Source organism: Gracilinanus agilis, chromosome 3, assembly GCF_016433145.1.
Source record: "Gracilinanus agilis isolate LMUSP501 chromosome 3, AgileGrace, whole genome shotgun sequence".
In the NCBI taxonomy this organism is placed as follows: domain Eukaryota; kingdom Metazoa; phylum Chordata; class Mammalia; order Didelphimorphia; family Didelphidae; genus Gracilinanus; species Gracilinanus agilis.
The window spans coordinates 196,943,215-196,957,473 of NC_058132.1; the positions used below are offsets into that span (position 1 = coordinate 196,943,215).

General features: G+C 41.3%; 1 protein-coding gene across 2 annotated transcripts in view; it reads left to right on the top strand.

The window, feature by feature from the left end:
* Nucleotides 1-14,259, top strand: part of ZBTB16 (zinc finger and BTB domain containing 16) — a 265,114-nt gene that overhangs the window by 113,874 nt on the left and 136,981 nt on the right. For both annotated transcript variants that reach the window (XM_044669574.1, XM_044669575.1), the window contains one exon: nt 8,103-8,200. In XM_044669574.1, the coding sequence (XP_044525509.1) occupies nt 8,103-8,200 (98 nt within the window). The remainder of the gene's footprint in view (nt 1-8,102; nt 8,201-14,259) is intronic.

Genomic DNA, 14,259 nt, shown 5'->3' on the forward strand with positions numbered 1-14,259 from the left:
GGAAAGAGTGGGGAATGTCTTTGTGAAATAATGCCTCTTCTTCCACCTACCTCCTGGTTCAGCTTGGGAAGCTGAATACGCCATGGGGAAGGCCCCTACCCCATGGTGCTTGAGAGTTTGAGTTTATTGAATATGTTTCCCAGACTGGCTGGGTTTGGAAGGGCCTTGTAAAGACCTTACCCTGGTTTGATGCAGGAGACATTTTAGCACCTTGGTGTTACTTGGCTCAACAGTTCCACACCTTTCTGCCTCTCACTCAGGCATTTGCTATAAATTGCATATTCATTGGCACAAATTTGCAGAGCTAGGGGCTTCAGAAGATATTGAATCAAAACCCATCCATGCCATCCTGAAGATGAGTAGAGTTTATTAGCCTAGTACCTGGCACATAGTAGTAGGTACTTAATACATTTTATTGAATTATAGAATTTCTCTCTCTCTCTCTCTCTCTCTCTCTCTCTCTCTCTCTCTCTCTCTCTCAGATGGAGAGAAGGAGAGAGTGAAGGAGAGAATTGACTTCCCCAAGGTCAGCTAGCTAGAACCAGACTAGAATTCAGGACTTTCAGAGTCTCATGCCCCCAGGGTCGGTCTCCTGCCCCCCTTTGCCTTGACTAAAGACTAGCCTTTGGCCCTGAGTTCTTGGTGCCATTGTATATATTCTGTCCATATATGCTGTGGCTCAGCTGACCCTACCTTAGGAAATGAGAACCCCAAACACTAGTGGCTCTTTATCCACAGAGCTTCCTAAGACTGGTGAGATATTTCTGTTAAGAGGTCCAGATTGGGCAGTGTCTGCTTTGGAAAGGAAGAGGACCATGCTGGGAATAAAGAAAGCCTTATGTTACTGGGGGGCACAAAGACATCAGTTTTCCTCAATGGAAAGTGGTAGGAAACAGTGGGGTATTATAGAATTATAGGATCTGAGGGTTGGAAGGGACTTCAAAGGTAATCTAGTCTTCACCTGTTCTGAAAGCAGGAATCGCATCTATAGCACTGTGGTATGTAGTCGATAAAGAGTGCTGGCCTTGGAATCAGGAAGACCTGGGTTCAGATCCTGGCTTGGCTATTTAACTAGCTATGTTACCATGGACAAGGTATGTTACCTCTCTTGAGTGTCATTTTCTTCAAGCCAAAAAAATCAGGGGGTTGACCTAGTTAGCCTTAAGGTTCATTTTAGTTCTACAACTGATTCTGTGATCTTCATTAATTTTTTTCTCCCCCAGCCTCCATTTGAAGACCTTACTACCCTTTGAGGAAGCCCAATTCTATTTTTAAATAGCCTTCAATTTTAGAAAGTTCTCCCTTATATTAAACTGAAATCTGCTTCCCTGTTATTTTTGCTCAGAGGTCTTATTTCTATTGTCTGGGGTCAAGCAGAGTTAGTCTAATGTGTCTTCCACATGACAGCTCTTTAGATATTCTAAATGTATCAGATCATGGAGGAGCCTGGAGTTAGGAAGACTCATCTTCCTGAGTTCCAATCCAGCCTCAGACATTTACTAGTTGTATGACCCTGGGTAAGTCATTTAACCCTGTTTGCCTCAGTTTCCTCAAATGTAAAATGAGCTGGAGAAGGAAAAGGCGAACTACTCTAGCACCTCTGCCCAGAAAACCCTTAATGGGGTCACAAAAGAATTGGACGCAACTGAAAAAATTTAAAAAACAATTAGATTTTGACCCTCCAAGGTGCCTCTTCTTCTTCATAAGTATCTTTAGTTCACTCAATACATTCTTGCATAGCAATGATTTCAAGTCCTCACAATCATTTTGGTTGGCTTCTTTTGGTTCTGTTCTAGTTCATCAGTTTCTTTCCTAAGAAATGATACCTACCACTGAACACAGAAATTACGTTGTGGTTGGATGAGAGTTGAGTGCAGTAGTCCAGCACCTCTATCCATACTTTTCTCCTGTACACAAGTCGGCTTGTGTTTATTTCCTTGGTTCCCAAATCACAGCTCTTAGTTCCCAGATCTATTGTGCTTGGGCAAAAAAAATCTCATTTTCCCAAGTCTTTCAACCCCACCCAGTGGGAGATTCATCAATAGGAATGTGAAGACACTGTCAATAATGCCTGTGGTGTTGTTCCCTTGACAGATGAGTAGTGCTATCCCTTGACAGATGAATGGAGTGCTTTAAGCCTGTTGTTCTGACCAAGTTCTATCCTTTTTTGCTGGACAGAGATGCTACAAGCCCAAGGACACTGTTGGGCAACACTATGTTCCTTTCCACTAAGTTTGAACCACTCTCCCCTCTTAATCCCCAGCCTTTCAACCCTTAGCCTAGCTGCTCCCTGCTTAAAGCATATCATTTAGTTTCTGTTTTATTCTTGGTGTGGGAACTAGGATGACCCCAGACTATTCCTTATTTTTTGCCCCGCTTCTTATCCACTACCACTACCTTTTGTTCTCTGCTCTTATGGACCTTCTTGTAGGCTGTATTCAGATTTAACGCTCCTTTTGCTGAGAAGTTTTCAGCCCCAAACCTTTCCTTTGGCTTCCCCTGGCTCTCTTCTCTGCCTTGTTTTCTCTTTCATCTGTCTGAATTCACCAAGTGTTTGTTTTGTAGATGGGGTTTTAACTTGGAAAGAACACTGGACTTGGAGTCAAGACATAGGTTCAAATCCTAATCCTTATATTTTTGAGTGAAAGGGAGGTAAATTAGAAAATAAGTTTTAAAATTTGTAAAACAAGTGAGGTTGGATTAAATGGCCCCTGTTGTCTCTTTTAGCTTGAGGTTTATGATTCTATGACCTAATCTTTCTGACTCTTTCTCATGTGCAAAATATTTTAAAATATTTATTTTGTTTAATAAAAGTGTGATGATAAGTTTAAAGCAAAGTAATAATAATGTGCTTTAGTAGTAAATAGTAAATTATGTAATTGGCAAATAATAGTAAAAATAACTTAATAACAGCAAATAATATTCATGTAGCACCTTAAATTTTCAAAGTACATTACCATGTTATCTCTTCTTATGAGTATAATTTATTTATTTGTTTGTTTGTTTAAAACCTTACCTTCTATCTTATAATCAATTCTGTGTATTGGTTCCAAGGCAGAAGAGTAATAAGGGCTAAGCAGTGGGGGTTAAGTGACTTGTCCAGAGTCACACAGCTAGGAAATATCTGAGGCCAGATTTGAACCCAGGAACATCCTGTCTCTAAGCTCTCAATCCATTAAGCTACCCTCAGAGAAGTATAATTTAGATAATATATTTATAGAATACAATTATAAATTGTTATTATTGTTTGTGTGTTTTATCCTCCCTACTACTAGATCCTAAGTTCCTTGAGATCAAAACTGTTTTATTTAGTCATTTTGTCCTTCCTTTTCCATCTAGCATAGATTCCTTATGCGAATGCATAATAAATGTTGGCTAAATGTATTAATGAGACACAATCTCTCTGTTTCAACAACATCCCTATGAAGAATGTGGTGTTATTGGATAGAGTAAATGTAGGGAGTACCACTCAGGGAGGAGCAACTGTAGTCAGCCCCACAAAAAGAGGGACCAGGGACCCAGGTGGCTGTGTGTGTTGTCTCTCTGTCTGTCTGTATCTGTGTCTGTATCTTCTGCCCTCCCACCACTACTGCTGTGGGATGCATGGCAAGAATGTGCCTTGTCAGTGATTCAAAGATAGCCCTTTTCCCTCTAAGCAACCCTTTCAGAGAAAGAAGAATATGTCTATAGCTCCAGCCTCATCCATCTAGGAAACATCCCTTGGCTTCCTGTATGTGAACTAGAATATCTGTCAGAGCAAGGCCACCCAATTGGACATTTCCAGTGAGGCTAGAGTAAAGGGAGTCGAGTCCACCCATATGCCCCCTGAGGTAGGATAAAATGCCTGTGCCAATAGATGATGCTCAAGACACTAAGTGTAGTAAATGGACGAAATCTACACAGATGAGCATATATGTATATAGAAATAAACTGTGTATCTTTGTAAAAATTGATCGAATGTCTCCTGAATTGAATAGTTAGATATATTTTATTTAAGAATGGGGCCTGTGTCATGCTGGTGCCATTGAGGGATTGCATTGTGAAGAATGGGTTAGTGGTTGGGGCAAGACTGGTTCCGAGGGTAAAGTTAGGACCTTTGGCTTGCTTTTAGGCCCTAATACTAAAAATAAACCAACCCCCCTCCAAATATATCATATTTAATTTTCATTTATGGTTCAGAAAAAAGGGAAGGGAAGAAGAATATTGGGTCTTAGCAATTTTGACTCATTTTGACCCTTGGTTCTATTTAGTCACATCTGCTAAATAGTTCAAACATGGTTTCTGTGGTGGGACACCCACCCTCAGTGGCAGAAGGCAGGGGGACAATTAGCAGTAGTGGTGTAAGGTGTGCGGGGGTGGGGTGAGATCTGGGGAAGCCCCCATAAATGCAGCTCTGTGGATGAATGTTCCCTTCTAGAACTGGGTTAGCTTCAAAGCCCACTTCATCAGTGCGGCTTCCTTTGAGATAAAAGGAGAGCATGAGAACATATCTTCCTAGGTCAGCTTCGTAAAAGGGGGTAGAAATGCCTGTGACCTGCCCAGCTAGCCTTTTTCCACATCATACTGGAGCCACAGAATGACATCAGAAGGCTGGGGAACCTCCAGGCTTGTGGGAGTGCACAGAATGGGAACTGGGAAGTGTGGATGAGGGGGCAGAAGGGAGGCAGTGGATATATTTTTTCCACTTCTACTTAAATTGTTGCTTTCTGCAGCCTGAATTTTTAAGGCGTGGGCTGATTTTTTTTTTTAAAGATCATGAGTCCATCTAATTTGCATGTCTGCCAAACCATCCATATGAGTCCATGTTGGTTAATTGGTGGATTGTGTCCCACAGTTCCCACCATTATGCCAAGTCCAGGTTCTCCTTCCCTTCTGGGTTGGGAATAGTCTGTGGTCTTGAAAACCAGTTTACTCATGTCCAGAAGTTAATTAGAGAGGGAGACTAACCCTAAACTCTCAGAAAAATACTTTTCCCTTTACCATTCAACTCTCCTCCCACCCTGACCCAGCCTTCCTAAGTGAGGGAGAACATGTATTCTTTTGGCATTTCAAGGGGTGCCTATAGTCTTTGTTGAGATCCAGGACAGTCTTCACCCCAAAGTGGACACATCTTTGGTTTGACCACCTGATAGGTTCAGGCAGCTACTTCTCAAAGGCTAGGAAATGCATTCAGGAACTGAATATAGTCAGAGCAGACTTCTGAAGACATCACTCAAGGTGTGAAGAGGAATATTTTTAGGGTGGCTTTTTTTTTTTTAAGAAGCACATTTTTTTTAAGCCAGAAAATTCTACTCATGATGGCACATAAGCATGTGTTTTGTGATGTCAGGTTGCATGTGTTATATAGTTAATGCTCAAAATCTCCAATAGGCAGTACCATGCTTGATGCCTAATCTTAGAGTCCTCATTGTGGTGATGGTCGCAGAAGTTGTAGTGGCACTATTAGCAGTAGCATCAGCTAGGATTTTTAGTGTTTTAAGGTTGCAGAGAACCTGCAGTCCAGATTATAACAATTTTCTCCCTTACCCACTTGGTTCCCACCCCTTGCTTAGTTGTCTTTTTTATTTATCCAACAAAACAGCAGGAAATCGTTCTAGGGCACCAATCAGTTTTTTTCCTCACTCCTCTTCCCTTATCACACATTAAAGTTGGAAAAAGGCATTTGCAAACATTTAGATGCAGCTAGGTGGTACAGTGGATAGAGTACTCGAAGCTGTAGTCAGAAGTCCTGAAATCAAATCCTGCTTCAGCTACTCCCTTAACAATGTGACCCCAGGCAAGTCACTAAACTCTGTTTCAGTTTACAAATGAGAATAACTGCACCTACCTCCCAGGGTTGTTATGAGCATCAGATGTGATAAAATTTATAAAGTTTTGTGCAACCTTAAAGGACGCTTCTGGCCCAGGCTGCTGTCCTTTCAGGATCCCCACTTCCTAGGGTGTCTTGTCACCTTATCCAGCCCCAAGATGAGCTGCCTGACCTGGGCATGCCTCTTTGGTTTCCAGGGCAAGCTGTAAAGGTGGTTCGGTCTGTTCAATGCAGCGAATACGTGTCATTTACTAAACATAATCGCCTGATGAGCAAATAATGTAGAAAACCTGATATAGGACAAATGATAGTAGAATTCAGCTTCTACTCAACACTTATTCCTGTGTGAGGGGTAAGAAGAGTTTTAAAACTTATTTAAAAAAAAATTAGGAAACTTATCCCTGAGCCATGCCTTGTGAAATCATCTAAGTAGAGAAAGTTCAATTAAAATGTTCTGTCCTACAGATATTTCTCAATTTAGCTATATCAACAATGGCCGGACATTAGATAACAGGAGGTTATGGCTTTGCAAAGCCTCTCTGAGAGATTGTGTGTGTGTGTGTGTGTGTGTGTGTGTGTGTGTGCGCGCGCGCATGTATGTGTTTATGATTGGGAAATCATTTGCCTTTGGCAAAGGGGGAGAAGAAAATCCAAGTGAGCAAAAGAAAACAGTATGATTGAGAAAGAGTTCTGTGAACAGAACAGTATGAGATGACTATCAGATGTGCTCCTGGGTACTGTATCCTCTGTTCAGAGTTAGAGCTGCCCCTAGCCCGGGAAGCCTAGAAGGCTTAATTTGCCTTGAGGACCACATGGCTTTGACATGGTGCTGACTTTTCATTACAGGATTTGAGAAGGAAATGGTGGCATCAAGGTCGTTGGGTTTTGCTTTTTAGTTGGAGCATATTGAAGCTGATTTGGTCTGGATCAAACTTGACCTTCTGACCATGTAGTTCTCCTTCACCCTTAAAACAAACCAAAAAAAAAAAAAAAACTCAAACCAAAAACCCAGCTACAATAAATGTTATCTCTTCTTAGAACCAGCTGTTTTCATGGCTCAGCCTTGTTTTGTGGGCCAAAGCATAACAACCCCCAAACCTTTTTAGCTTTCTGATTGCAAGAGCTCATTGGCTTTAAAAAAAATAGCCTTGCCTGTCTCTGTGGAGGTCTCTTTACTCAAGGCTTCTGGTGGATACTTTGGGAGCAGGGGCTCCAGGACAAGCTACCACATGAGGCTGAGTGACATAGGACCAGAGAGGAGTTCCTACAGCAGAACAGAAGGGCCTCAGAACAGGAGGACTCGTGGGAGAGAAATCAATGTTCCTGGGCCAGATGGTCCAAATAGGCTTCTGTGAGCCCTGTAGCCTGTGGCTCCAGAGTCTGAACAAGCCTACGCTTCTTGGCCCTTCCTCTAACTCCCTATTGCCTGCTTTGCAGGCAGGATGGCTGTTCCCCAGCCTGGTCCCCACTAGCTTTCCTAGGGCTGGCATTTGGTGGAGCAGTGTGGTCGAAAAGAAAGGACCCTATGTTTGGAAGAAACAAGAGATCTGAGTTCTTTCTCATCTCAGCCATTATAGTTGTGCAACCAGGGACCATGACTTGTTCATCCATTGTTCATCATATAGATGACCAAGTGGAGATTTCAACCCAGGTCCTCTGTCTCCAATTCAAGCATTCTCTCTCCATTGTAACAAATGAGAAAATGTTTTCAAAAAGGTAACAGTATTTTGTAAACGTACTGGGCTGCTGTTACTTATTATGCCTCAGCTCTTGAACCTCCTTCTCATGGTGGTTTGAAATCTTGCACAAGATAAGGCCACTTAGGGGGAAGAGTACAGGAAATAAAATGTTATTGTTGGAACTTTGGGAAAATCCCCCAAATCAAGGAGCATCTCAGTTTCTCCACATCAGCAACTTTGGTCCAGTAAGGCTTGAGTTGGTTTGCAAGAGAGCTCAAGCCTAGATAGCTGGTTATTCTGGGCTTGTTTCTTCCACTAAATTGAAATTCCTCTCCTGGCTTCATAGGTGTCCATAGGTGAGGCATTGTCAAGAAGGAGTCTTGAGGAACAATCCTATTCTCTGCCGTTTTCCCAAATCAGGAAGGGTAGAGGATTACTTTATTTGGGGACCATCTCTGGCCACCAGAACCTAAGGTCTTCTCTACCTTCTACTATTCCCGATGCCTTAGTCCACCAGGTGTGAGTGCCTCGTTGATGGGTGGGAGTCTTGGCCATGGGTTTTGCCTCTTTTCCAAGTGAACCAGCACTAATCTATCTTCTTGTTTCCCTTACAGGAAGCTACACAGCGGGATGAAGACGTATGGGTGTGAGCTGTGTGGAAAGAGGTTTCTAGATAGTTTACGACTGAGAATGCACTTACTGGCTCATTCAGGTAGGTGGGAATGCTTCAGTTGCTCCATGTTGGGCTCCAGGCAGTCAGCCATATGACCCATCTTCTCTGTTTCCTGTTCTCTGTCCCTTAGACCAGAACCGGCCCTTTCCTGATTCCAAGTCCGGAATTCTTTTTGTTCAGCTTGTCCCACTGGAATCTCAGTTGCTGTCAAAATGGAATCTTATGTGTGAGATGCCAGGGTGTATTGTGGTTTCTCTGTGGGTTGTTTTTTAGGGAGAACAAAGGAGTCCCATGCCTTTTCTTGACTCTGCCAAGGAACTGGCCATGTACGTAACAACATCATACCCCCTCCTTCTTGACACAGGAATACCCTCAGCCAGTTCATTTCTCCTCCCTGTGAGATTGTAGATGCCTTGGACTCTTTCTACCTGACCTTCTGGGGGTATATTACAATTTCATTAGCAAAAAAGATGTAGAATTCGGTCCTCACCATGTAATAAGTCTGGCTCTTTGGTTCAAGTTATAAATAGTTATTAAATAGAGAAATAGAGGGGAAAAAAGAGAAAAGTTAAAGACTAAGCTAGTTATTTTGTTTGCTTCTTCTAATAATGGGCAACCCAGCATGATGTTGGCTACAAATCCCTGAGTAAATTTGGAAAGAGGGTCGCTCTACATCAGGAGGAAAGAGAGGTAGACACTTGTTATCTAGTGGGAATAAGTTTTTTTTCTGGTGGAATGAGAATTTACAGAGTAAAGCAAATTCATCGATTTTCTTGGTTCCCTGGCATTACACATTGTTATCTCCTCACCTAATTCGAGTTTATAATGCTGAAATCCTTTCTTTTTCTCCTTTGTTCCCATATTCATACCATTACTAAAACCTGATATTTTTCTTCTCCCATAATGCTTTGTGCATCTGTCTGTTTCCCTAATGCAGGTTTCTCTCTTCCTTTGCTCCAGCAATCTCAGTCATGCTTCCTTTCTCTAGTCTAGCCACAACATTAAAATCACCTTCCCTTCGTTGATTCTCCCAGCTGGAAGTGATCTCTTGGGCCTCAGTTTGGCTTCTTCTGTGGGCTTATATTTTAACTTATATAGTAATAATAATAATTATTATTATTATTTTAGTCTTTTGAGATGTGGAAAGCACTTTACAAATAGTATCTCATTTGGTCCTCACAACCTCAGGGGAGGGGAGATAGGTAGTGTTGTCATCCCCACTGTACAGACCAGAAAACAGGCAGACAGCATTTAAATGACTTGTCTAGGGTCACACACTGGTATATGTCTGAGGTTGAATTTGAACTTCAAAACCACATCTGCTGAGCTACATTATTATCATTCATGTCTTACCTTTACTAAGATTATAAGCTCCTTGAGGATAGCTCTCCGAACAACTAGCACGGTTTCTGCTGTATATAACTAAGAAGATTCTTAGTAAACCTGGGTTTAATTGACTTTCCCAAATACCATTTATAGCAGGTTCTTATCTGACTAAAGAGCTCTTAGGGGCTGCATATTGTTAGCAGATAAAACATGGTTTAACCTCCATTTCAAGGTCTTCCATTAGCTGTCCCAAATCCTTTTTCCGTCACAGTATTGCACCTTTGTATTACAGTTTACAAAGTACTTTTCAGATAGAGAGGTGGTTTTGGAGCCAGGGAGACTAGAGTTCATGTTCTGCTTCTGATACATACCAGCCGTGGTACTCAGGGCAAAGTCATTTCATTTCTCTATGCTTGAGGCAACTCTCTAAGACTATAGGAAAAATTTCTAGGTTACAGAAAAAGTGTCAATCAGCAGTCCCTCTCGTAGAGAGAGTTTTGTTATCTGGGAGTTCCCTATATCAGGGGGGAAAAAAAAAGACTAAACTAAAAATGGAGGCCCAGGAGCAACTTATGAATAGGAAAAGGAAGCCAGCAGGATAGAGGGATGAGGAGGCTCCAGGCATCTCACAGTAGTTCCTATAAGGGTTGATCCTAGTTGAGATGGAAATTTGAGGCATGGTGATAAAACTGGAAAATTAGGAGGGGAAATACCTTCCTCCCCGTCCCCTCCTCCCCCCCACCTCCAATGTCTTTGTATATGTCCATCCCTTCTACTACTCCTTTGATTTGAACCAGCTCTACAGGGAGAAGGAGATCCACAAGGTATCATGGAGGAAAAAACAACAGGTTTTAGTAAAGGACTAGATATAGGAGCAAAGGAGAAAAATAAAGGATTTCAGTGTTACAAAGCTGTTTGAGTGAATAGAAAACAATATGTAATGTACTGTGATTTGTAGTAGGAGACTGGACATTGAGGATATGGCCATTGGTTGCCTAAGGGAAGTATCATAGGGAAATCAATAGCTTAGTCTCAGTATATCCCTTCTTAAAAAACCAACAGATCAGACAATGTAAAAAAAAAAAAAAAATCCACCTGGGCAGAAATTCATTAACCTGAGAAAGGAAAACATGATGAACAGCTGGTTAGGAGTAAAAAAATAAAAGGAGCAATAGAAGTCATTATGTAATAAGGGTACCTGGTCAGTTGGAAAATATTAATAATATACACTTGAGAGGGTGGCAGGTGGCTCAGTGGACTGAGAGCCAGGCCTAGAGATGGGAGGTTTGGGGTTCAAATCTGGCTTCTGACACTTCCTAACTGTGTGAGTCTGGGCAAGTCACTTAACCTCAGGTGTGTAACCTTTATTGCTTTTCTGCCTTAGAACCAATACACAGTATTGATTCTAAGATGGAAAGCAAGGGTTTAAAAAAATTGTGTATGCTGACATTAGTGACTGAACAGATATAGAAACTGAATACTGGATTTTTTGGGATAACTTCATCTGCTTAGATGGCTTCAGATTCTTTGCTTAAAAATAATAACTTCTATGTTTTTGAATAATTGATAACTTGGTCTTTCAGAAGGTCAAGGGAAAGGGAAGCTAGACTGAGAGTCAGGCCTAGAAGTGGGAGGTCCTGGATTCAAACCTGGCCTCATATACTTTCTAGTTGTGTGACCCTGGACAATCACTTAACTCCAGCTGACCAACCTTTACTGCTCTTCTTCCATGGAAGCGATATTTGGTATTGATTCCAAGATAGAAGGTAAGGGTCTAAAAAAAGAAGGTTGAGGGAAGTTCCTTAGGGAACCACCATTTCAGACCTGATTCTGACCAACAATGACGATTGGATATAGCAGAAATAATAGGAATCTTAGGAGAAAGCAATCTAGCCTGTCTTAGAGTTCATGACACAACATGGTGGGGAACAAGACTTAATATGGGCCATGGCTTAAGAAAAATGCAGAACTTTCAGAGAAATGAGATAGGGTCTTGTGATTAAAAATGTTAAAAGAGATATCAATTCTAAAGAGAAGAATTGTGATTATGAAGTAAACAATGAATGAAAAAGGAGCATTATTGAAAAAGATTGATGTGGCCACAGAAGGGAGTTTTCTTAAGAGCTCAAATTTCATAGGATCATAAGATTTAAGGCTTAAAGGAACCTTAGGGATCATCTAGTCTAACCCTCCATCTTCAAAAGTTTAAAGCAAATTCAAGTAACTGAGGACAAAAGAAAGTTACGAACTTCTAAAACAAATTTTTATTTTTAACTTGGTGACAAGGTGAAGATATTGGTTGTCTTGAACCTCTGATTTAAACTGTAGGATAATTGGTAAGAAAATTCTCTCTACCAATGAATGAATGAAGGAAAAAAAAAACATTGATCAAACGCTTACTATGTGCTAAGCACAATACTCAGTGGTAAGGATGCAAATAGAAAAGTAGAGGAAATCCCTTCTTTCAAAGAGGCCACATCCTAATGGGGGAGACAGCAATGGGAAATTTGTGGCAGGAGCAGTCACTTTCACATTCTTGGGGGTGAGGGGAGGTCAGGGAAAGAAAGCTTTATGAAGGAGGTAGCATCTGAGAATCTAAAAATAGAATTTCATATTTTAGCTTCTGTCTTCTCTCTCAAGGAGAAAATGGGAAAGATCTTCAAACTAGAGAGAGTAGAACAAAAAGAGTTCAGAGAATTGAAACACAGTATAAAGTGAAAAGCTACTAAGAGAGCTCTGAGCTGCCATTAATGAGTTCAAGTCACCTAGCTCAGGTGATTCAAACATCTCTGGGCACTGAAAAAAATTGTCCAGATATAATTGGTGAACCTCCTTTGAGGAATCATGCAGAGTGAGTTGGGAAAGTGTACCCTAGGAGGAAAATGCCTGGTTTTCAAAGAGGGCAAGAAGAGAAATACTTACTTGACTTCAATTCCTAGGGGGAAAAATCTAGAATGGATTATTTAAGGGGTGGTTTGTGAACCACAGGGAAAATGATGTTCTCAATTGAACCAATACGAGTTTGTTGGGTTATTCTGGTATGACTTGTAACTCTTTATAAAAAGGAAAATTAAAAAATAAAGCTGGTGGATTAAAGGAGTACCATAGATATGTGTAGCTGAATTTCATTAAGGCATTTGATAATCTTTCCTGCTATCTTTATGAAGAAGATAGAGAAGAGTGGCTTAGATGATAATGTAGGTAAGTGGATTAATACCTGGGGGACTCAGTTTTTATTAGTGGATCATTGTCAACAGAGGAGGTCTCTAGGAGAGTAAGTACCCCAGGGTTTTATCCTTTCCCTTTATTATTCAATATTTTTAATCAAAGATTTGGATGAAAGGCATTCCTGTCAAATGTATTGTAAAATGCTAGTTATCAACTTTTCAGAAGATAGGAATCTATGAAAGATAGATAATAAGTTCAGCAGTAGAATTGTGGTCTTAAAAAGTTCTAGACGAGTTAGAACCAGAGATAAGATCTCAAAAGACCAGATTTAACAGGGATGAATGTGAAGGCCAAAATTTTGGATTTAATAGTAATAGTAGTAGCAGCAGCAGCAGCAGCAGCAGCAGCAGCAGCAGCAGTGAGCATTTATATAATACCTTAAAATTTCTAAAGTGCTTTCCAAGTATTGTCTCTTAATCCTTATTGAAACCTTGGAAGAAGGATGCCATAATCATTCCCATTTTACAGATGAGGAACTGAGACTGTGAGAGGTTATGTGACTTGCTAAGGGCTATAATCAGATGCCAGTATGTATAAAAAGGAGTCCTGGATTTTGAGAGAGGACAAACTGTGATTAATATCTATCCTCAGAGAACATGTTAGAGAACAGGGATGGTCAGTGATGGCTAATCCCAGATTTTAGCAGCAGAAATTGGATTTTACTTGACCCTACTCCTTTCCCTTGATGTTTGATGCCAGAACTTTCTAAACTGTGGAATCAAGGCCCAAATCTCTTGGTAATAGAACATGTTTTCATGCTGCTAAAACAGAATTTATTTATTTCAGCTGAGAGACAGCTTCATGCAGGGCATTCATTCAGCTTAGAGCCTGGTATTCACATTGTCAGCATGAATGGACAAGGGAAGAACACCCAGCATGACCCTACCCATTTTCCAGCAGTGGAAACAGAGTCTTGGAGCAATATTGCCAATGAGCCCCAATTTTCTGGGTTGTGGGTTTTGTTTGTTTTTTAGGATTAGGGCTGTGGTGGAAGATTTTCCCTTGGTAGTGGTCTGATGATGCCCCTGGGCTGGATTGAGTGCCCTTTCCCCCCCAGTACTATTGCCAGCCCATCTTGGGCACTGCCGTGGTACAATATCATCTCTGTTCCTCAGAGCTCCTAGTGTATCGTGTTTGCATGTCAGCTCTCCTTCCCTTCCCCCATTCCTTCCCTCCTGCCCCTCCCCTCCTTTTTGGCGAGCCCTGCCTCTGTTTGTTATTGTAGTTTTGGCACAGTGCCAGCCCTGGCTGAACGCCAGGCTTGTGGGTACAGTATGTACAGTGAATGCTGAGCCAAGTTTGTCATCATACAAGATTAATTTTTTTTTCTAATCTGGCAGGGGTGGGGTAAAGGAGGAGGCAAGAAGAGGGTTGCTCTGATACTTGAAAATAGACTACAGTGAATTCCAGGGCAGTATTATTTATTAAAGGGCTAAGACCCTCTGACTTGTCTTCTCTCTCTCTCTCTCTCTCTCTCTCTCTCTCTCTCTCTCTCTCTCTCTCTCTCTCTCTCTCTCTCTCTCTCTCTCTCTCTCTCTCTCTCT